We start from the raw sequence: 15,253 nt of genomic DNA on the forward strand, positions 1-15,253 counted from the left end.
GTAGTGATGTAAGCCTATGTCCACTTCTTTACCTGAGTACTACCAAAAATCTAAACTCCAGTAGTTGTTTTAATGACTACTTCTACTTCACTTGTTTTTGCAAAGTAACAGCACTTTTACTTGAATTTGCTTTTTGGCTACACCACAACTTTCTTTTTTCATATTAAGGCACACATGCAATTGATTAGTTTCAGCAAATAGGAGCTGCACTAATTCACAACTTTACCATGATTGTCCTGGCTTTCAGTTAGCTTGATAACAGCATGAAGAAGTGAGGTAAGTTTCCTCCTCCTCCTGATTCACTGGCTAAGCTTCTGACTTTGCAGACTACAGTGGCTAGCTAGCCACATCATGCTCCACTTTGTAGCAGCTTCCCTCCAACTTAAGGCCAAATTACTTCTGACTTTACAGCCATGCTAGCAGCTCTATGACACTGTAGTTAGGAACAGCTATAGTGAAATAAATGTTGATGTTTAATAGGTTAGCATGCTAACATTTCTAATTTGAAAATTAGCAAACATATCTGGTTTATGACCAAATATTTGCAGGTTTTTGGTTCTAAGCCAAGTCATTTAACCTTTAAACAACTTTATGACCTCATGAAGATGCTAGACAACTTATTAATGTAATCATAACAGGACTAGTCCTGTTAGTTTTGCTTTCACCCAATCTAAATGTTTATGGACATTGTTTTAAAGGACCCATCAGTGACTCTGCATGCTTTATTACATTAACTATGAATTGCATATTTTACAAACCTGCTTTGCAGATCGTGAAGTTTTGCAGATCTATTCTTTCCAACCATTTTTCTATAATAATCAACTAGCAGATACTTTTGGTATTTCTTCAAATATTTCTTCACAGACTGGTCCTATGAGGCTATACGGTCGACTAATTTATTATTGTATGTACAGAAATAAAAACAATGCAGCTCAATAGCTGTCTGATACATTGGATAAGATACTTGCAAAAATATTAATATGGCCCTTTAAAACATTGTAGAAAAAATAACTCCACACCATTAAATGTAAAGTGCACAAATAATAGAAGAACCATAATTCTGAATAACACTAAAAGTCATCTTAGAAAATTTAAACATTTTAATAAATAAAAACTGATGTAATATACACCATTATGAATATACAACTACAACAAGCATACCAAGACATTTGAAATACAAAAAACTGACAGTTCAATTTAGTTGCTTGAAAAGCTTCAATTTTTAGGAAGAGTGGGGGGTGAGCAGAAAGTACAATAGCCATACATTCTTGTTAGTGTTTGTGCCAACAAATATAAAAAGCATCATGAGTACTGACTTCTCAGAGGTGGTGAACATAAATTAATTGAGTAGTTACATATCTGGACCAAAGATTTCCATGAAGAAACATTTTGAGGTACTGAGTTGTCTACGCCTGTAACTAACAGTGAACACACTCACATGTTCTTGTTGTTTTCCAGGAGGTTGTGATAACAAAACCCATTAAAAATAAAGTCCAGTTTGTTCTTCTTCCACTTGTATTGCATTTTATGATGGAAAAAAAGAGAGATAATAAGATAATCAGCCTCATGTGACTTGTATATTAACTTAAAGTTTTCATTCTCCAAAAAGTTAAGTGTTTGCAGCAGTTTTTTTTTTATTATTATTTTAACTAGTTTCAAACAACATCTTTGTAACACAGTATTTCAATGCTTTCTCTGGTCTTGAAACATACTAACACCACAGCCCCCTTATAAGCAACAACCTCCATCTAGTGGTGGGTTTTGGAGTAGTTTGGATGCATAATAACCAGTCCTATCCACTTGGAGGTGAGCAGAAGTATTAATTCAATCCCTCCTGTCAGCATGTTGATGTTGCTTACACTGCACAATAAAAGGGTACCTGCAGGCGGAGTTAGTATGTTTGCTTGACCCGACAGAAAGACTGTAGAGGGATGTGAATGTCTAAGATGAATACCGTATCAAAAGTCATGGTGAGCATGTCTGTTCACTCAGCACCAAACACAATGTGTGGACACTATTTTGAAACCACCAATACATTAGACTTTGAAGCACTGTGGAGTTCAGACCAAAATGAACAAGAAAATTGTAAACTCAATTCCAAGAAAATCATTATGACATGTGTATTAAACTGAATGTCCCATTAATTTTCCTTGCTTTAAAATCTGCCTCTCAGAATATTAGTCCTATCTGACCTGTGTATTCCCTGAAACAACAGCAGCCGAAGAAAACCATTGAAACATATGACCAAACCAGGTCACATGATGACTGGCCAACCTACAGTACAGTACAGGATTGTGTAGCTACATTTTGTCTTAAGCAGGAAACAACTAACTTAAAAAAAAGCACCACAGATGTTTTTAAATAGCACCAGTTGTCAGAATGTGTATGATGTGTTGTTTTGTTTGTTTGTTTTGGTGTTTTGTTTTGTTGTTTTTTTGGCAATGTACAGCACTGAATTGAATATCACCAATGTCTGGAGTAACTTTTAGCAGCTGCTGCAATGCTCAACTTCCACCTTTGAACAAAAGGCAACAGAACGTTCATGAACTTGCACATGCTTCTGTTTATAACCAAAAAAGAAACCTAAAGCAAAAATTCGGATTCCCTTACGTCAGTTCAAAGCAGCATCATGAAGCACTGTTTCTGATACATACAAATGATAAATAACATTGTGAAACATTTCTATCTGCACAGTTTGTGAATTAGATGGTTAGTTATATTTATGTGCTCTGGTGTGATGCAGATAGCAAGAGAGCACCATAGTAGTGAAAAAAAAAAGATTATCACTATTCTTTCATGCCAAAGAATATATAGAAAAGATAAATGTGTGACTACAGATTCCAGCCTGGTGACGATTGCAGCCTGGTGATGATAAATATAAAATAAATAATGACAATAATAATAATAAACTTGTGAAAAGCTAAATCACTGTCTCCAACATAACATACGATAAGTGTGGTAAGATGATGGCATACAAATAATTCAACAATCACATTTGTTATTCACACCAAATGGACTTTGCTATAATAACTACTTTGCTGTATCCTTCTCTGAGAGCCTCTGTGTAATAGAAAGTGAGATATACAGTACAGTGACAGCCATTTTGGTGCACCATTCTTTTTTTGTTTTGTACACAAGTGACACCCTCAGACAGACGTCATATTTCTCTACTTCGTCTAAGATTCTGCATTGCTACAGTATAAAGCAACAAATGGATATAAAAATAATAGAATATAGACTTATACATTCTTGAAAACAAGTACTGTCCCCAAATATAGATACTCATATAACCATTTTGGTTCCATGACAATATATAGATGTGTGTATAATTATATATCATTTTTTTTCTCTATATTTCCTGGCTCTATAATATTAAATTCTTAAACTAATTTCTAGTGTTTAGAAGATCTCCATCACCCACATATAGACTCTGGTCTGTTACATCATGTTATAATGTGTCACTGAAGCAGACCCTACACTACTCAGTTCCCACTCAGTCTTCAATAAAGTTGATGTGCATCATATTTTTTTTCTTCTACAAAAAATATATATATGACAAGGTATGCTTATTTGAAATATTATTTACATGGTGTAACGAAACTTCTTTTTTTTTTATCTTAAATCTGTAATGCCTTTTCGTACACTCAAGTTTGGACAAATATTGACACATTATCTTATCACTTTCCTCCATGTTGTTATATTGATACACTGATGGCAAGTATCTGCAGTGTTTTGCATTACACAAAGACTAATTTTAAGTGAGCTTGGCTATGTCTCAAGTTTAGTTCAGTGTGTCCTTCCTGTCAGTAAGAGATAATATTTTTGCCATTAGCTCGTGTTTTGGTTTTTCATGTAATTCGTCTACGATTCAGCCAATAGTCCATGGAAGAATATCTTTTACAATATCCCCACTTCTTCTAAAAGATGCTCTTGACTTTGAAAAAACTCTTGCAAAGTCTGACAGCTCAAACTTTGATCATGTCATTTATTCACAGTCTTGTACTCGTTATAAAGAAAGCTAATTGTAATGTTTTGTTGGCCTGTGAGCAATTATTTAATTTGATTACAATGCAAATTATCATTGTGTCAGGTTACAGTTTGGAGCCAAAATTTCAAGATAATGTGTCGACCAAGATGTCTGTTGTGACTGTAGGTCAAAAATCAGTATATTCATCAACAGAAATCTCACTGACATGATTAAACTCTGTATCACAGCACACATCTAAATTTCTCATTTGGGCTACAATTCTCTCAGTATTTTTTTTTTTTTTCCTTTTTTTTTTGAGGAAATAAGGAAGATGACATGGCAGTTTTAGGTGTCAGGTACAGTGAGCTCAGAGGGCAGAGCGGTGCATTTCCAGAGCAACTAAACACGGCCCATTCAGTAAAAAAAAAAAAAAAAAAAAAAAAAAAAAAAAAAAAAAAAAAGAAAAACAACAAAATCGTTTTACTCCGCGGCATGTATTAGCACCAGAGAATCTCCACTCTTAAATGGGTTAAAAGCCTGTTCAACATGTCAAAAATGTGAACGTCCTCAGCGATACGATAAGTCTTTTAATGCATCTTTAAAATGTGTAAAGCCAGAGCACATCAAAGCCACTCTCTTGTTCTCCTCAGCTCAAGAGTGATACAGTACTGAGATTTTCTTTACAAGTTGTCTTTCAATAAGTGATAAAACAGTGGGCGATGCTTTTTCTTCACCACAAACATAGCTTGACTAAACTTTTTCAGAGTCTCGTACTGTACCATCAAAAATGTGTAGCACTACTGGGGGCTTATATGGCAAATTACAGTATATATGTAAATCAGATTTACCCTCATCGTGGTTGATAATCCACAATAATTGTGAGCTCGGGTACTTCACAAATAATCAGTCATTTTCTAAATTTATATCTATGTACTGTACGTAACACAAGTCAGACTGCAGCTTGACTAACAGAGCATCAAAACTGACTCATTTCTTTTTACACCAGACTACAGTTTGTGAGGTAACGTTCACCTAATATGTACTATAAAAAAATAGCAGTTTATAGACATCACAGAAGAAGTAAAGAGCAAATCTACGTGCCCTAATTACATCCAGAAATATCTGTGGGTGTTGTAACAGCTTCATATCCACTGAGCTCATCTAACTGTTTGGCATGTGCTTTTAGTACATCTCAATGCTACTGTGACAAAACTGCCTGTGGGGTCAAAATTAGAGTTTTTAAATTCAAATTAAGTTTCATTATTAGCCAGCATACATGAACAGCAGCAGTATTTTGCTCAGAGTAGTAGGATTGCATTTTATAGTCACTTTACTTTTACCTTTCAGGTAAGAATAGCTGTTTGTTTTGCTTTTTATTTTCCATTTTGCTTCAAAAGTTGAGTCTAAACACATCACTGTTGTCATGTTTCTTTCAAATAACAGCTGCACGATATTTGCTCTGGTCATTCCCCACGTTTGTCAGTAGCATTCAAATGAGTATACCATGCAAATAAATCTTTCACTATACACTATGTACATGGACACATTTCTCAGTGGCACATTGAGAGGTATACAGTACTTCGTCGTTGAGGCAGATCTGACCTCGCCTTCAGCCTTGTTGAGATGCCTCACCCATCCAGCTCACACTGCCCTCACCTCACATAAGTCTCATTAAAGCCCTTGGTGATGATGAAACAACTGCACTGTCACACAAAGCTACAATTTTCCCACCACCGCTGGTCTGAAGAGCAGACTTGGACTTTTCATGGTTTTCTCTATGTTGGTGTACTCAAGTTTTCATGGGATTCATTCCCTCTGTGGGCAATCGAAATGTATAAAAACAAAATCATACTGCTGAGCCTTCATTCACCATCTACAGACCAGTGTACATTTCAGCGACTTAGATTATTTAATCGATCATTTTGGATGAGATGTCACCCTGTTTAGAAGCACACCTCCACTGTGCTCCAAGGGAGACTCAAACTGTAACATGGAAAATATATAGTGGCTTTGTGAACACATTCACAGCAGCATCTACATAAAAACTACTTCCTAACTGAAACAAAAAAAAAGGCAATATATTTTATGTTAATTTATGTAACTGCATGCATATTATTGACCAATTCTAATAAAATATGCAATTTCTTATTTTACATTTCACAATATATAGACTAATTATATCTACAAATTTCAATAAAGAATCCTCTGTGTATTTTAGGTATTTTTCCACGTCTGTCTGTCAGCATTTTGGTTTCTTTTTAATGTGGGACAATTACAACATGGAATAACATGTTCAAGTTGGCAAAGTGCATCAGTTATGATTTCGCACATACAAAAGATGCAGTTTATTGAAAAGTTATCTCTTCAATAGAACCAATATGATAGGTAGGTATACTGGGAAAATATATAGGAACAATCTGTTCATTACAAGCAGTTAGCTTTCTTTTAAATACTTAATTTAAAGTCTTTAAATGAAGTTGTATTAAATGTATTAAATTATATCTAATATTGGTTCCATTCCAAAACCTTGTATCGATGGTTGAAATTTGTCTTGTCACAAATGCTCTGCCAGTATTGGGATTGTCAGATTAACAAACTAATTTCTGAGTAATGCAAATATAATCATTATAATAGTGAAATGAATTGCTAATTGATGGCAATCATAATGTACCTTTAGTGCTTACATTGTCTTTTCATACACCCTGTTATGTGCAACGACTTCTGTCATGCAGGCTTAGAAAGTGCAAACACCGAATCCCAGTGCCTGCATTCATTCTTCCCTCCAGAGCTCTGCTAAGAGGACCCACAGCAACGCAAGCATCAGGAGGTCTGCAGTGAAACTTTCAATGAACCAAAATGTTCTTTTGAAAGGAAACTATGGCCCTCTTCTTCTTATGTCTCACAAACACCTTTGAATAAATGGCATAAAAACAATGATATTCAACAGCAACACGGTACATTTACACATTTGACTTGTACAACATCATGCGTCAGAGGGCCTACAGTTTTTGAAATGTCATTGCAGGTATGCCATAATAAGGCTGTTATGGAAGAAGAGGTCATTTTTTTCTCTTTCAATGTGATTTTGAGTCCAACCATTACTTCAACAAGCACCATCTAGCCACAAATTCTTTTACACAAAGGCAACAGTGCTGCCTTTTCTCCTCTATATAAAAATGTTCCTAACATACAATAGTACAGCAATTAGAGTTGAGAAAATGAAAGTGGCAGCACTGCATTACTTCACTGCTGAGGCTGAGAGGAGAGCCTCTGTTTGACATCCCAGCTCAAGCACCTGTGTTGGGATGGATTCATTTCATCAGTTGGTGTCTTACAAAGAACTCAAAAAAAATGTTGATGTCACATGGTAGTTCCTTATTCCCTCTCATCTGTCCTCCGCCACATTCACAGAGCTTGGCAGTAGCTCTCATTAAGAAAACACTGCAGCTGGTTGTACAGATTTGTCAGAGATCAGTCATACAGGCGTGCATCATGCCACTTCATTTTCACGGACTTCGTAATCTTTCAAAGGGCAGACTGTTTCATGTTAGTTACAGATGGTAACATTACAGTTATTTCCACAATAAGTGCATTTTATTCAACCATTAACCAACATTGGATATAAAAAAATTCCATCACGAATAAAGGCACTGGCTTCTTTACTACAAATAGCTGCTTTTTTTAATTACTAAAGCAACACATTTACACGATACATTTATCGTGTAACCAACTAAATTTTTAGTTGGTAAGATATGATTGTGAGTCAAACCTCTTTTGCTTGTCTATTTATGTACGATAATTTCTATCAGGAAACCTCATTCGTATTCCTTGTTTAATTAAGTAAATGTAAATGAAAAAGAAAAATAACATCTCTTGTTCACATTAACTGAGTTGTCAGAGCAATATTTTTGAAACTTTGAAGCAGCTTCTTTTGCAAGCATTTATTGTGGAAATCTGTGGAACTTTATCATGTCACTTAGAATGTGGCTGACTTTGGAACTCTGTTGGAGCTCAAAATCACAAAAAAAATTGACACAAATGAATACATAAAAAGTGCACGTCAGCCTTAAACATACATGAGCGACAACACTCCAAACACAGCAGAACATGGACACCGCTTTCTTGTTGTATTAGGAGCCCAAGGTATCAGATGTTACCACAACATCTACATGGGAATACAACGCCTGAAGAAACTGAGCACCTTTTGAGCAAAACTGGAAAACTGCAACAAAGGCTTGAACTGTTACAGTACACACTCGTCCAAATATAAAATGTGAGTGGGCTGATGTTATGGCACTTCCTTTACTTGTCCAATAAAAAGACATTTTCATTTTAGACCCGCAGTATGCACATCTGCATATCGGTGGCACAGGCAACTATAATCAAAACTTCTTACCCAAGCTTACAGGTTTACATACCACAACGTCTGGTTCACTTTGTGTTGCCTTCAATGCCACACATTATTTTCTTAAGGGATGACTGTACTCTCAGTGTTTCCAGTTCAAATAATAAGCACATAAAGAGACAGAATACAACAACCATGAATAGAAAATGGCAAAAAGATGCAGATACTTAGACACAGTCATGCATACAGACACAAATAAAAAAATTGCAATAGAAATAAAAATTAGACACAAGTAAAGCAGGCCATCAACCAGAAGCTCCATTAAGGCCAAACAATGCCATTGTTTTTTGAAGCCCTCTAAGATGTATGAAAAAAATACTATCATATACTATGGCACAAAATCTCATCCTCCACTATGTGTGGTTGTTGTTGCTTTTTTAACTGAATTGTTTTTTGGTTTTTTTTGGCATACTATAGTTCTTACCCCATAGGATTTTGAACCCTCTACACGACCTAAAGTAGGAAAACCGGAGGAGATGTACAGGAACAGACAAGGAAATGGACAAGATTTTGCTCCAGTGCAAATGGTTATGAAATATAAGAAGCTAAAGATGGAGCAGTTAATTGGAGCAATTAAATGCCACAATCCATATATGTGAAGTGACGTGATAATGAATTGAACATTCCTTAAACAAGCCCACGTCCTGATCATTTAGAGCAAAAAAGATGAGTGGATAAGCAAAAGTGAAATTCTTCATTTATGTGACAGAATTAATTTTCTGCAAGACAAATGAAGTGAATGCACAATTAACAAAGTAGAAGTAGATATAAGAATGGAAAGCTAGAATGTGTCATTTAAGAAAAGCAAGTGGAACAGTAATGTCTAAAGAGATGAAAAAGATTAGTTGGTTCTGCTGGCTGATCCTGGTAGTTGTGTGGTCTCGTGTCCTGTGCTCTGAGGTATACTTGGTAGGAAGTGAGAACACCCATATTTATGAGGTGAGTTTCTCGGCAGATAAAAGACGGTGCTGGCAGAGAGGATCCCGTGGAAGGTGCTGTAAACGGAGATCTGCAGGGCTTTTTTTAGCGGGGGAACTGGCTCAGCACAAGACACTTGACCCAAGCCTGAAGTACAGTAACACTGGAGTAGGAAAACTGGGATTAAAAAAACAAAACAAAAGAAATAGGAAAAACTCGGAATCATGGACTGACTCCTTTTGTATCCATCGTTTTGCACTGGAGTAAAATGTTAGAAAACTGTGGCAGCTATCATTTTGATCTGCGTCGCTAAATTTAAATTTATTCACACATTTTTTTTAAAGGGAATACTACTTGTTTTAAGTGTACACAGACAATTCTTGTGCATTTGGGCATCACAATCACTAGTAAAAATAATCTAAAACTTTTCCAGAGGGGAAACATGAGAACTAGGACTTAAATTTGTGATGTCATTCCAATCACCAATGCTCCTGTTTCACTGACAACGTTACCGACACACTCATTTATCTGTACTTTTTAAATGGAAAAATAAGTTTGGTCTCTGAAAAGAATTCTTTTTTTTTTTTTTGGTTCTTGATCTGATTCATTCAAAGTACATTTGTTGCAATCACAGGTTAGCTTGTGAACATGGCAGAATGCTTACTAATGCAGATTGAACTGACCAAGGGCGTAGCTACAGAGTATACCAAATCTGAATGCTGAAATTTAATGCTATTCCCCTTCATAGATAATAAACTGCAAACATTTTTAAATGATAGTGTTGTTTTTTCCATCTGGTGTGTAGCTAATGTTACTTTTGGAATGGGGGCGTATTGGCATGGTTGTGACCTTGTCCTCAAGGGCTTTTAGAGGAGGGTGGCATGGTCTAGGTCTATGTTGTCCATACTAGCCAAAATAGCCTTCTGGTCCTCTCGGAGTGGGCGGCGGTACAGCAGGGCAGAAAAGCGAGTGTATGGGTCATGGAGGATGGGCCGTTTCTTCTTCTTGCGGAGGTAGAGAGCTTCTTCGGGCTGGAGTACCTGAGAGGTGTAGGCCTGCTGGGTCTGAGAGGTGGAGACACCTGGTGGAGGGGGGATAAAAAGACAAGTCGCAGTAGCGTTTTACAGGCAGTTCTGCTCAATAATGCCACTGATATGACTGTAGTAGTCATTTCCTGACCAACTATCTTTTATTTATACGATTATATGTGAAATCAATGCTTCCATCAATATCAAAACCAATAACGATATCTATTGCAATTAAAAATAAATTTGATAAGTCAAATCAAGTCCTCTGTGTCTGTGTGTATCTGTGTAAAGCATGTTGTTTAAAAGTACTGTATGTGTTAAGTACACACAAATCTTTTATACAGAGTCTTCAAGCCAAACTGACTGAAACACCGTTGTCACTGAACAAATCAGTGGAACTCCTCACTGGTGACTGAAAGCACCACTGCAAACTTAGCCGTAATACACAGTACATTACTTCCTGATTATAGCTTAATAAAACACAGCCAAAGCACAGAAAGAGTCTTTATGTGAAAACACTTGAACAGCTCCATTACAGTGGTGGCAGTCCAGCATGAGGTTTTTTTTTTGTTTGTTTGTTTTTTTTTAACAAGTTTAATGAATAAGCACTGTGTGTCCAAGTCCGTTTCAAATTTTTACCTATAATCTGATTTACTAGCATTGTTTTCATTTGTCCAAACTGAGTCAGCACAGCACAAGTTAATCTGAACAAAAGTGTGGATCACCATTGATTTCTTTCACACAAAATCCATTCACTGACCACATCTTTCAAATGTCATGAATTATTTTCTTACAAACTCAACTGCCAAAACTCTCTGTATTCCTGGTTACATAGTGTTGTCCGAACTGTTAAATTTACAATCCTGATTCCAAAAAAGTCACGATACTGTCCCCATTGCTGCTGCTGTGGCCTGTCGACAGCTGCTCCACCAGTCCCTTTTTCACCTGGACAGGGGGAGTGCTGCTGTGAGGATCATGGTTTTTGATTTCTCCAGCACCTTCAACATCCAGCCCCTGCTGCCAAGAGACAAGCTGACAGGGATGGGAGTCACACCTTGTGTCATGGATTACAAACTATCTCACCGGGAGCCCACAGTACGTCAGGCTGACGGACTGCACCTCTGGGAGTGTTGTCAGCAGCACAGGAGCACCACAGGGGACAGTGCTGTCCCCTATCCCGATCACCCTGTACACCTTGGACTTCAAATACAACTTGGAGTCATGTCACATGCAGAGGTTTTCAGATGACACTGCAATCGTTGGGTGTAACAGGGATGGACAAGAGGAGGACTACAGGAATCTGGTGAAGGATTTTGTGACGTGATGTAGGTCTAGCCACCTACACATCAACACCTCCAAAATCAAGAAGATGGTGGACTTCCAGAGGCCCAGGCCCCACCTGCAAGTGGTAACCATCGATGGGGACTGTGTGGAGTTTGTTCAGACCTTCAAGTACCCAGAACTGCGACTAGATCACGGACTGGAATGGTGAGCTAACACGGACGCACTGTACAAGAAAGGACAAAGCCAGCTTTATTTCCTGAAGAGGATGAGGTCCTTCAGTGTCTGCTGGAAGCTGCTGCAGATGTTTAACCAGACTGTTGTAGCCAGTCTCCCCTTCTATGCTGTGGTGAGCTGGGGAAGCAGTGCTAAGAAGAGGGACGCCTCGTGGCTGAACAAGCTGGTGAGGAAGGCTGGCTCTGTCGTGGGAGCAGAGCTGGAGTCCCTAACATCTGTAGCAGAGGAGAGGACTCCAAACAAACTCATGTCTAATGAACAAGCACCCTAAATAGGCAGAGGAGCATATTCAATGACAGGCTGCTGTCCTTGTCATGCTTCATGGACAGGCTGAGGAGGTCATTTGGCCCTCAGGCCATCCGGCTCTTCAACTCCTCCCTGTGAGGACAGAACTGGGTTGTGTTGCTGGATGTTTCTCAATGCACATTTCCTTCTCACTCAGTAATCGTCTGTACCCCTTGGACTCACTCAGTAATATTTTGCACGCCACTTGGACTGTTTTTATCCTATTATTTTTTTTATATCTTTTATATTAGTAGCTTTATTACTGTCATCTAAAATAATAATAATAATAATAATAATAATAAAAACAGAATTCAGTCATTTGCAAACAAACTGTGTTCACCATCATCAGTTTTACAAAGTGTTGCTGAGCCCATAGAGTAAAATCACGTGTTTGACAAAGTGGTGAACCTCGACTCATCCTTCCTTTTGAATAAAAGTCTTTCCAGGATGCTCTTTTCATACTGACTCATGATCCTATCACCTGTTACCAAAGAACCTGTTTACGTGTGGAATATTCCAAACGGGTTTTTTTGAGCAGTATACAGCTTTTCTAGTCTTTCGTTATCTTGTTCCAACTGGTTTGAAACATGTTGTCGGTATCAAATTCAGAACAAGCAGATATTTAGAAAAATCAATGAAGCTGATGAAGTAAAACATCAAAGGTGTTGCCTTTGTGCTCTTTTCGAGTATGTGTCAATGAGGATTTTTATTTAAGTGTTTTCCTAATGTATCAGAAGGGAAGACATGAGGTGTGCTGTGGATGAGGTCTTGTGGCCAAATGCAATGGTCTAGGAAGACAGGGCTGTCTAGTGATGCTGTACCTAGTATGGATGTAACAGTACATGTATTCATACTGAGTTGTTTGGTAAAGGACTTTCAGTTCTGTCAGACCCAAAGAATTACTGTTGAAATGGTCAATTGTTGGCTAATACTTGCAGATGCAGAACAGAAACTGAAGAGAATGAGTTTTACCAGGAAAGCTGCACCAGCTGTAGCATGCTAGTCAACTTAGCCAGGTTAGTCAAGCTCTTCAAATGTAGCTGCCAACTTAATGGGAAGCACAAATAAGAGACCAGCGCTGGAGGATACTCTCATGACATTTTGATCCAGGTCAGAGGAGCAAGGTGAAATAGATTAGAATAAAGTTCTTTTCATTGTAAATTTGGACATTGCCAAAGCAATAATTAATGCTATAGGGGTAGAGAATTCATGAGCCACTGTTGAATATTTACTTTTTTAAAAATAAATAAATTTTTTTTCACAATTGTTGTTTTCCCTGCTGTGCAGAAAGCTGACTCCAGACTCTAACAACTGTGAATTCTGTGTACTGTTACACTATTATACCATTTGATTATTCTTGATGTAATGGAATCTTGGTAACAATAATGCCAATGTTGTAGTGTTGTTTTTATGTTCATTGTATATTGTAATGAGCGTCAAAGTATGCCAGTGTTCTGGAACAAGAGTTGATTCTGTACTGAGATGCACGTTGTTAAAGAGGACTCACTACATGTAGCAACTGTTAATAACTGTGAACAGATAAACTTTGCTGCTTAGTGTTTCCAAAGATTAGTCTGAGACCATATTTATTTTACCTTGTGATAAAATAATCAAAGGACAACATTAATAAATTGATAAATTCAGATTACTAAATAGAATAATACATACATTTTGATGTGGCAGCTTGTGGCAGAGCTGTTGCTTTTGCGTCTTAAAAGCACAGATGGTAATGCACACATTTTTATAAATTCAAATTGATTCAAATGACAATACCTGCGTTTACTTCCAACTCGAGTAAATCCAATGTAACTTCAGTAAACGCAAATTAGGCAAAGAAACAAGATGAAGGAACAAAAGCTATCGCCTCGGCCATCTAAGAGCAAATGTTGAAATTAATCAGGGAATGAGAATTTTATGAGTATCCAGGAAGCAGCAACAGCAGACGTAGGTTCTTTTTACTTGCTCTGAGCAGTTACAGCTGATCATGTGAGTTCAGTTTTCACTACATTAAAGCTGATTTGGAAAAGGTACTTCCTTTCCCCATTAAGCACATTAACTCTTTTCTAATGAGGGTAAAAACCACCTCAAGCAAGCATAAAAACGTTTTTGCAAAATTGAGGACATTTTTTTGAGATGTTGACACTGTTTCCATTAACCTTTTATAATATGATACTTCATAAACAGTGTGTTTGAGATGTCAGGTACACAGACATGCAGAGGGGCAATAAATGTAACATACGGAAACTGATCACAAAGACATCACGCACTTTCCGCCAGGGATCAATAAAGTGTTCTGCTGCTGATTCTGAAATGTAATGCGTCCTTTGCATGTCACAAAAACAGAGAATATATCTTTGGGAAGCAACAGAAAAGAGCATTTTACCTGTGGTCAAAATGAAGTGACCAGTTTTTAAAAATATCACTGTGTAAAAAGGGAGAACAGACAGGAACAGCGCTCACACCTGCTTTCTTTCTGGTCTTGGAGTTATTGTTGTTCATCGTCATCTTCTTGGCCTTTTTAATACGTTGGTATCTCAGTGCATCAATCCTCTCAGACCCCGAAAGGGCACTCGGCGCACCTCGACGTTTTCTGGATGAAGAACAGAGAGATGGGAAAACGGGTAACTCCAGATCAAACATAGTTAGTGGACTGTGTTTCTGCACTACGGAGTGCAACAAAACCAGAAACCCACATGGTCTCAAAACAGCACTGCTCGTGCTAAGCAAGAGGTGCAGCACATTGCCAAAGGATCAATGTGAGACACCTAAGGAGCTGTACTGTGAAATCCAGCAAAAAAAAAAAAAAAATTCTCAAAGATTGGAAGAACAAAGTGATTAGTTCTACTCTCAACCCTGTACATCATCTGGAATAACAACTAACAACAACTAGTCAGTTTAGGTTCATTCGGATTATGTTTAAATGGTGGTACCAGGTGGTAAATTGAGCACTTTTGCGAAATTTCATTGCCCTTCAGGGACATCTAAGATATTTTGCTCAAATTGATCCACACAGCCTTTGTTCAAAGAAAAGCAAAGTGTTACATGATCCCTGAAACAATCTATTTACCTCATGATGTAGATTAGAAGAGAGAGTAGAGATTTTTGAGAAGATACAACATTTAAAAAGACTTG

General features: G+C 37.4%; 1 protein-coding gene across 4 annotated transcripts in view; it reads right to left on the reverse strand.

The window, feature by feature from the left end:
* Window positions 1-949: 949 nt before the first annotated feature.
* The window catches only part of LOC124070318 (protein turtle homolog B-like), a 119,085-nt gene continuing 104,781 nt past the window's right edge, over window positions 950-15,253 (reverse strand). For all 4 annotated transcript variants that reach the window (XM_046410122.1, XM_046410123.1, XM_046410121.1 and 1 more), the window contains 2 exons: window positions 14,584-14,711; window positions 950-10,371 (listed from right to left, as the gene is read on the reverse strand). In XM_046410122.1, the coding sequence (XP_046266078.1) occupies window positions 10,157-10,371; window positions 14,584-14,711 (343 nt within the window). In that variant the 3' untranslated portion in view covers window positions 950-10,156. The remainder of the gene's footprint in view (window positions 10,372-14,583; window positions 14,712-15,253) is intronic.

The sequence above is a fragment of the Scatophagus argus genome, chromosome 14 (genome assembly GCF_020382885.2).
Source record: "Scatophagus argus isolate fScaArg1 chromosome 14, fScaArg1.pri, whole genome shotgun sequence".
NCBI lineage: Eukaryota > Metazoa > Chordata > Actinopteri > Scatophagidae > Scatophagus > Scatophagus argus.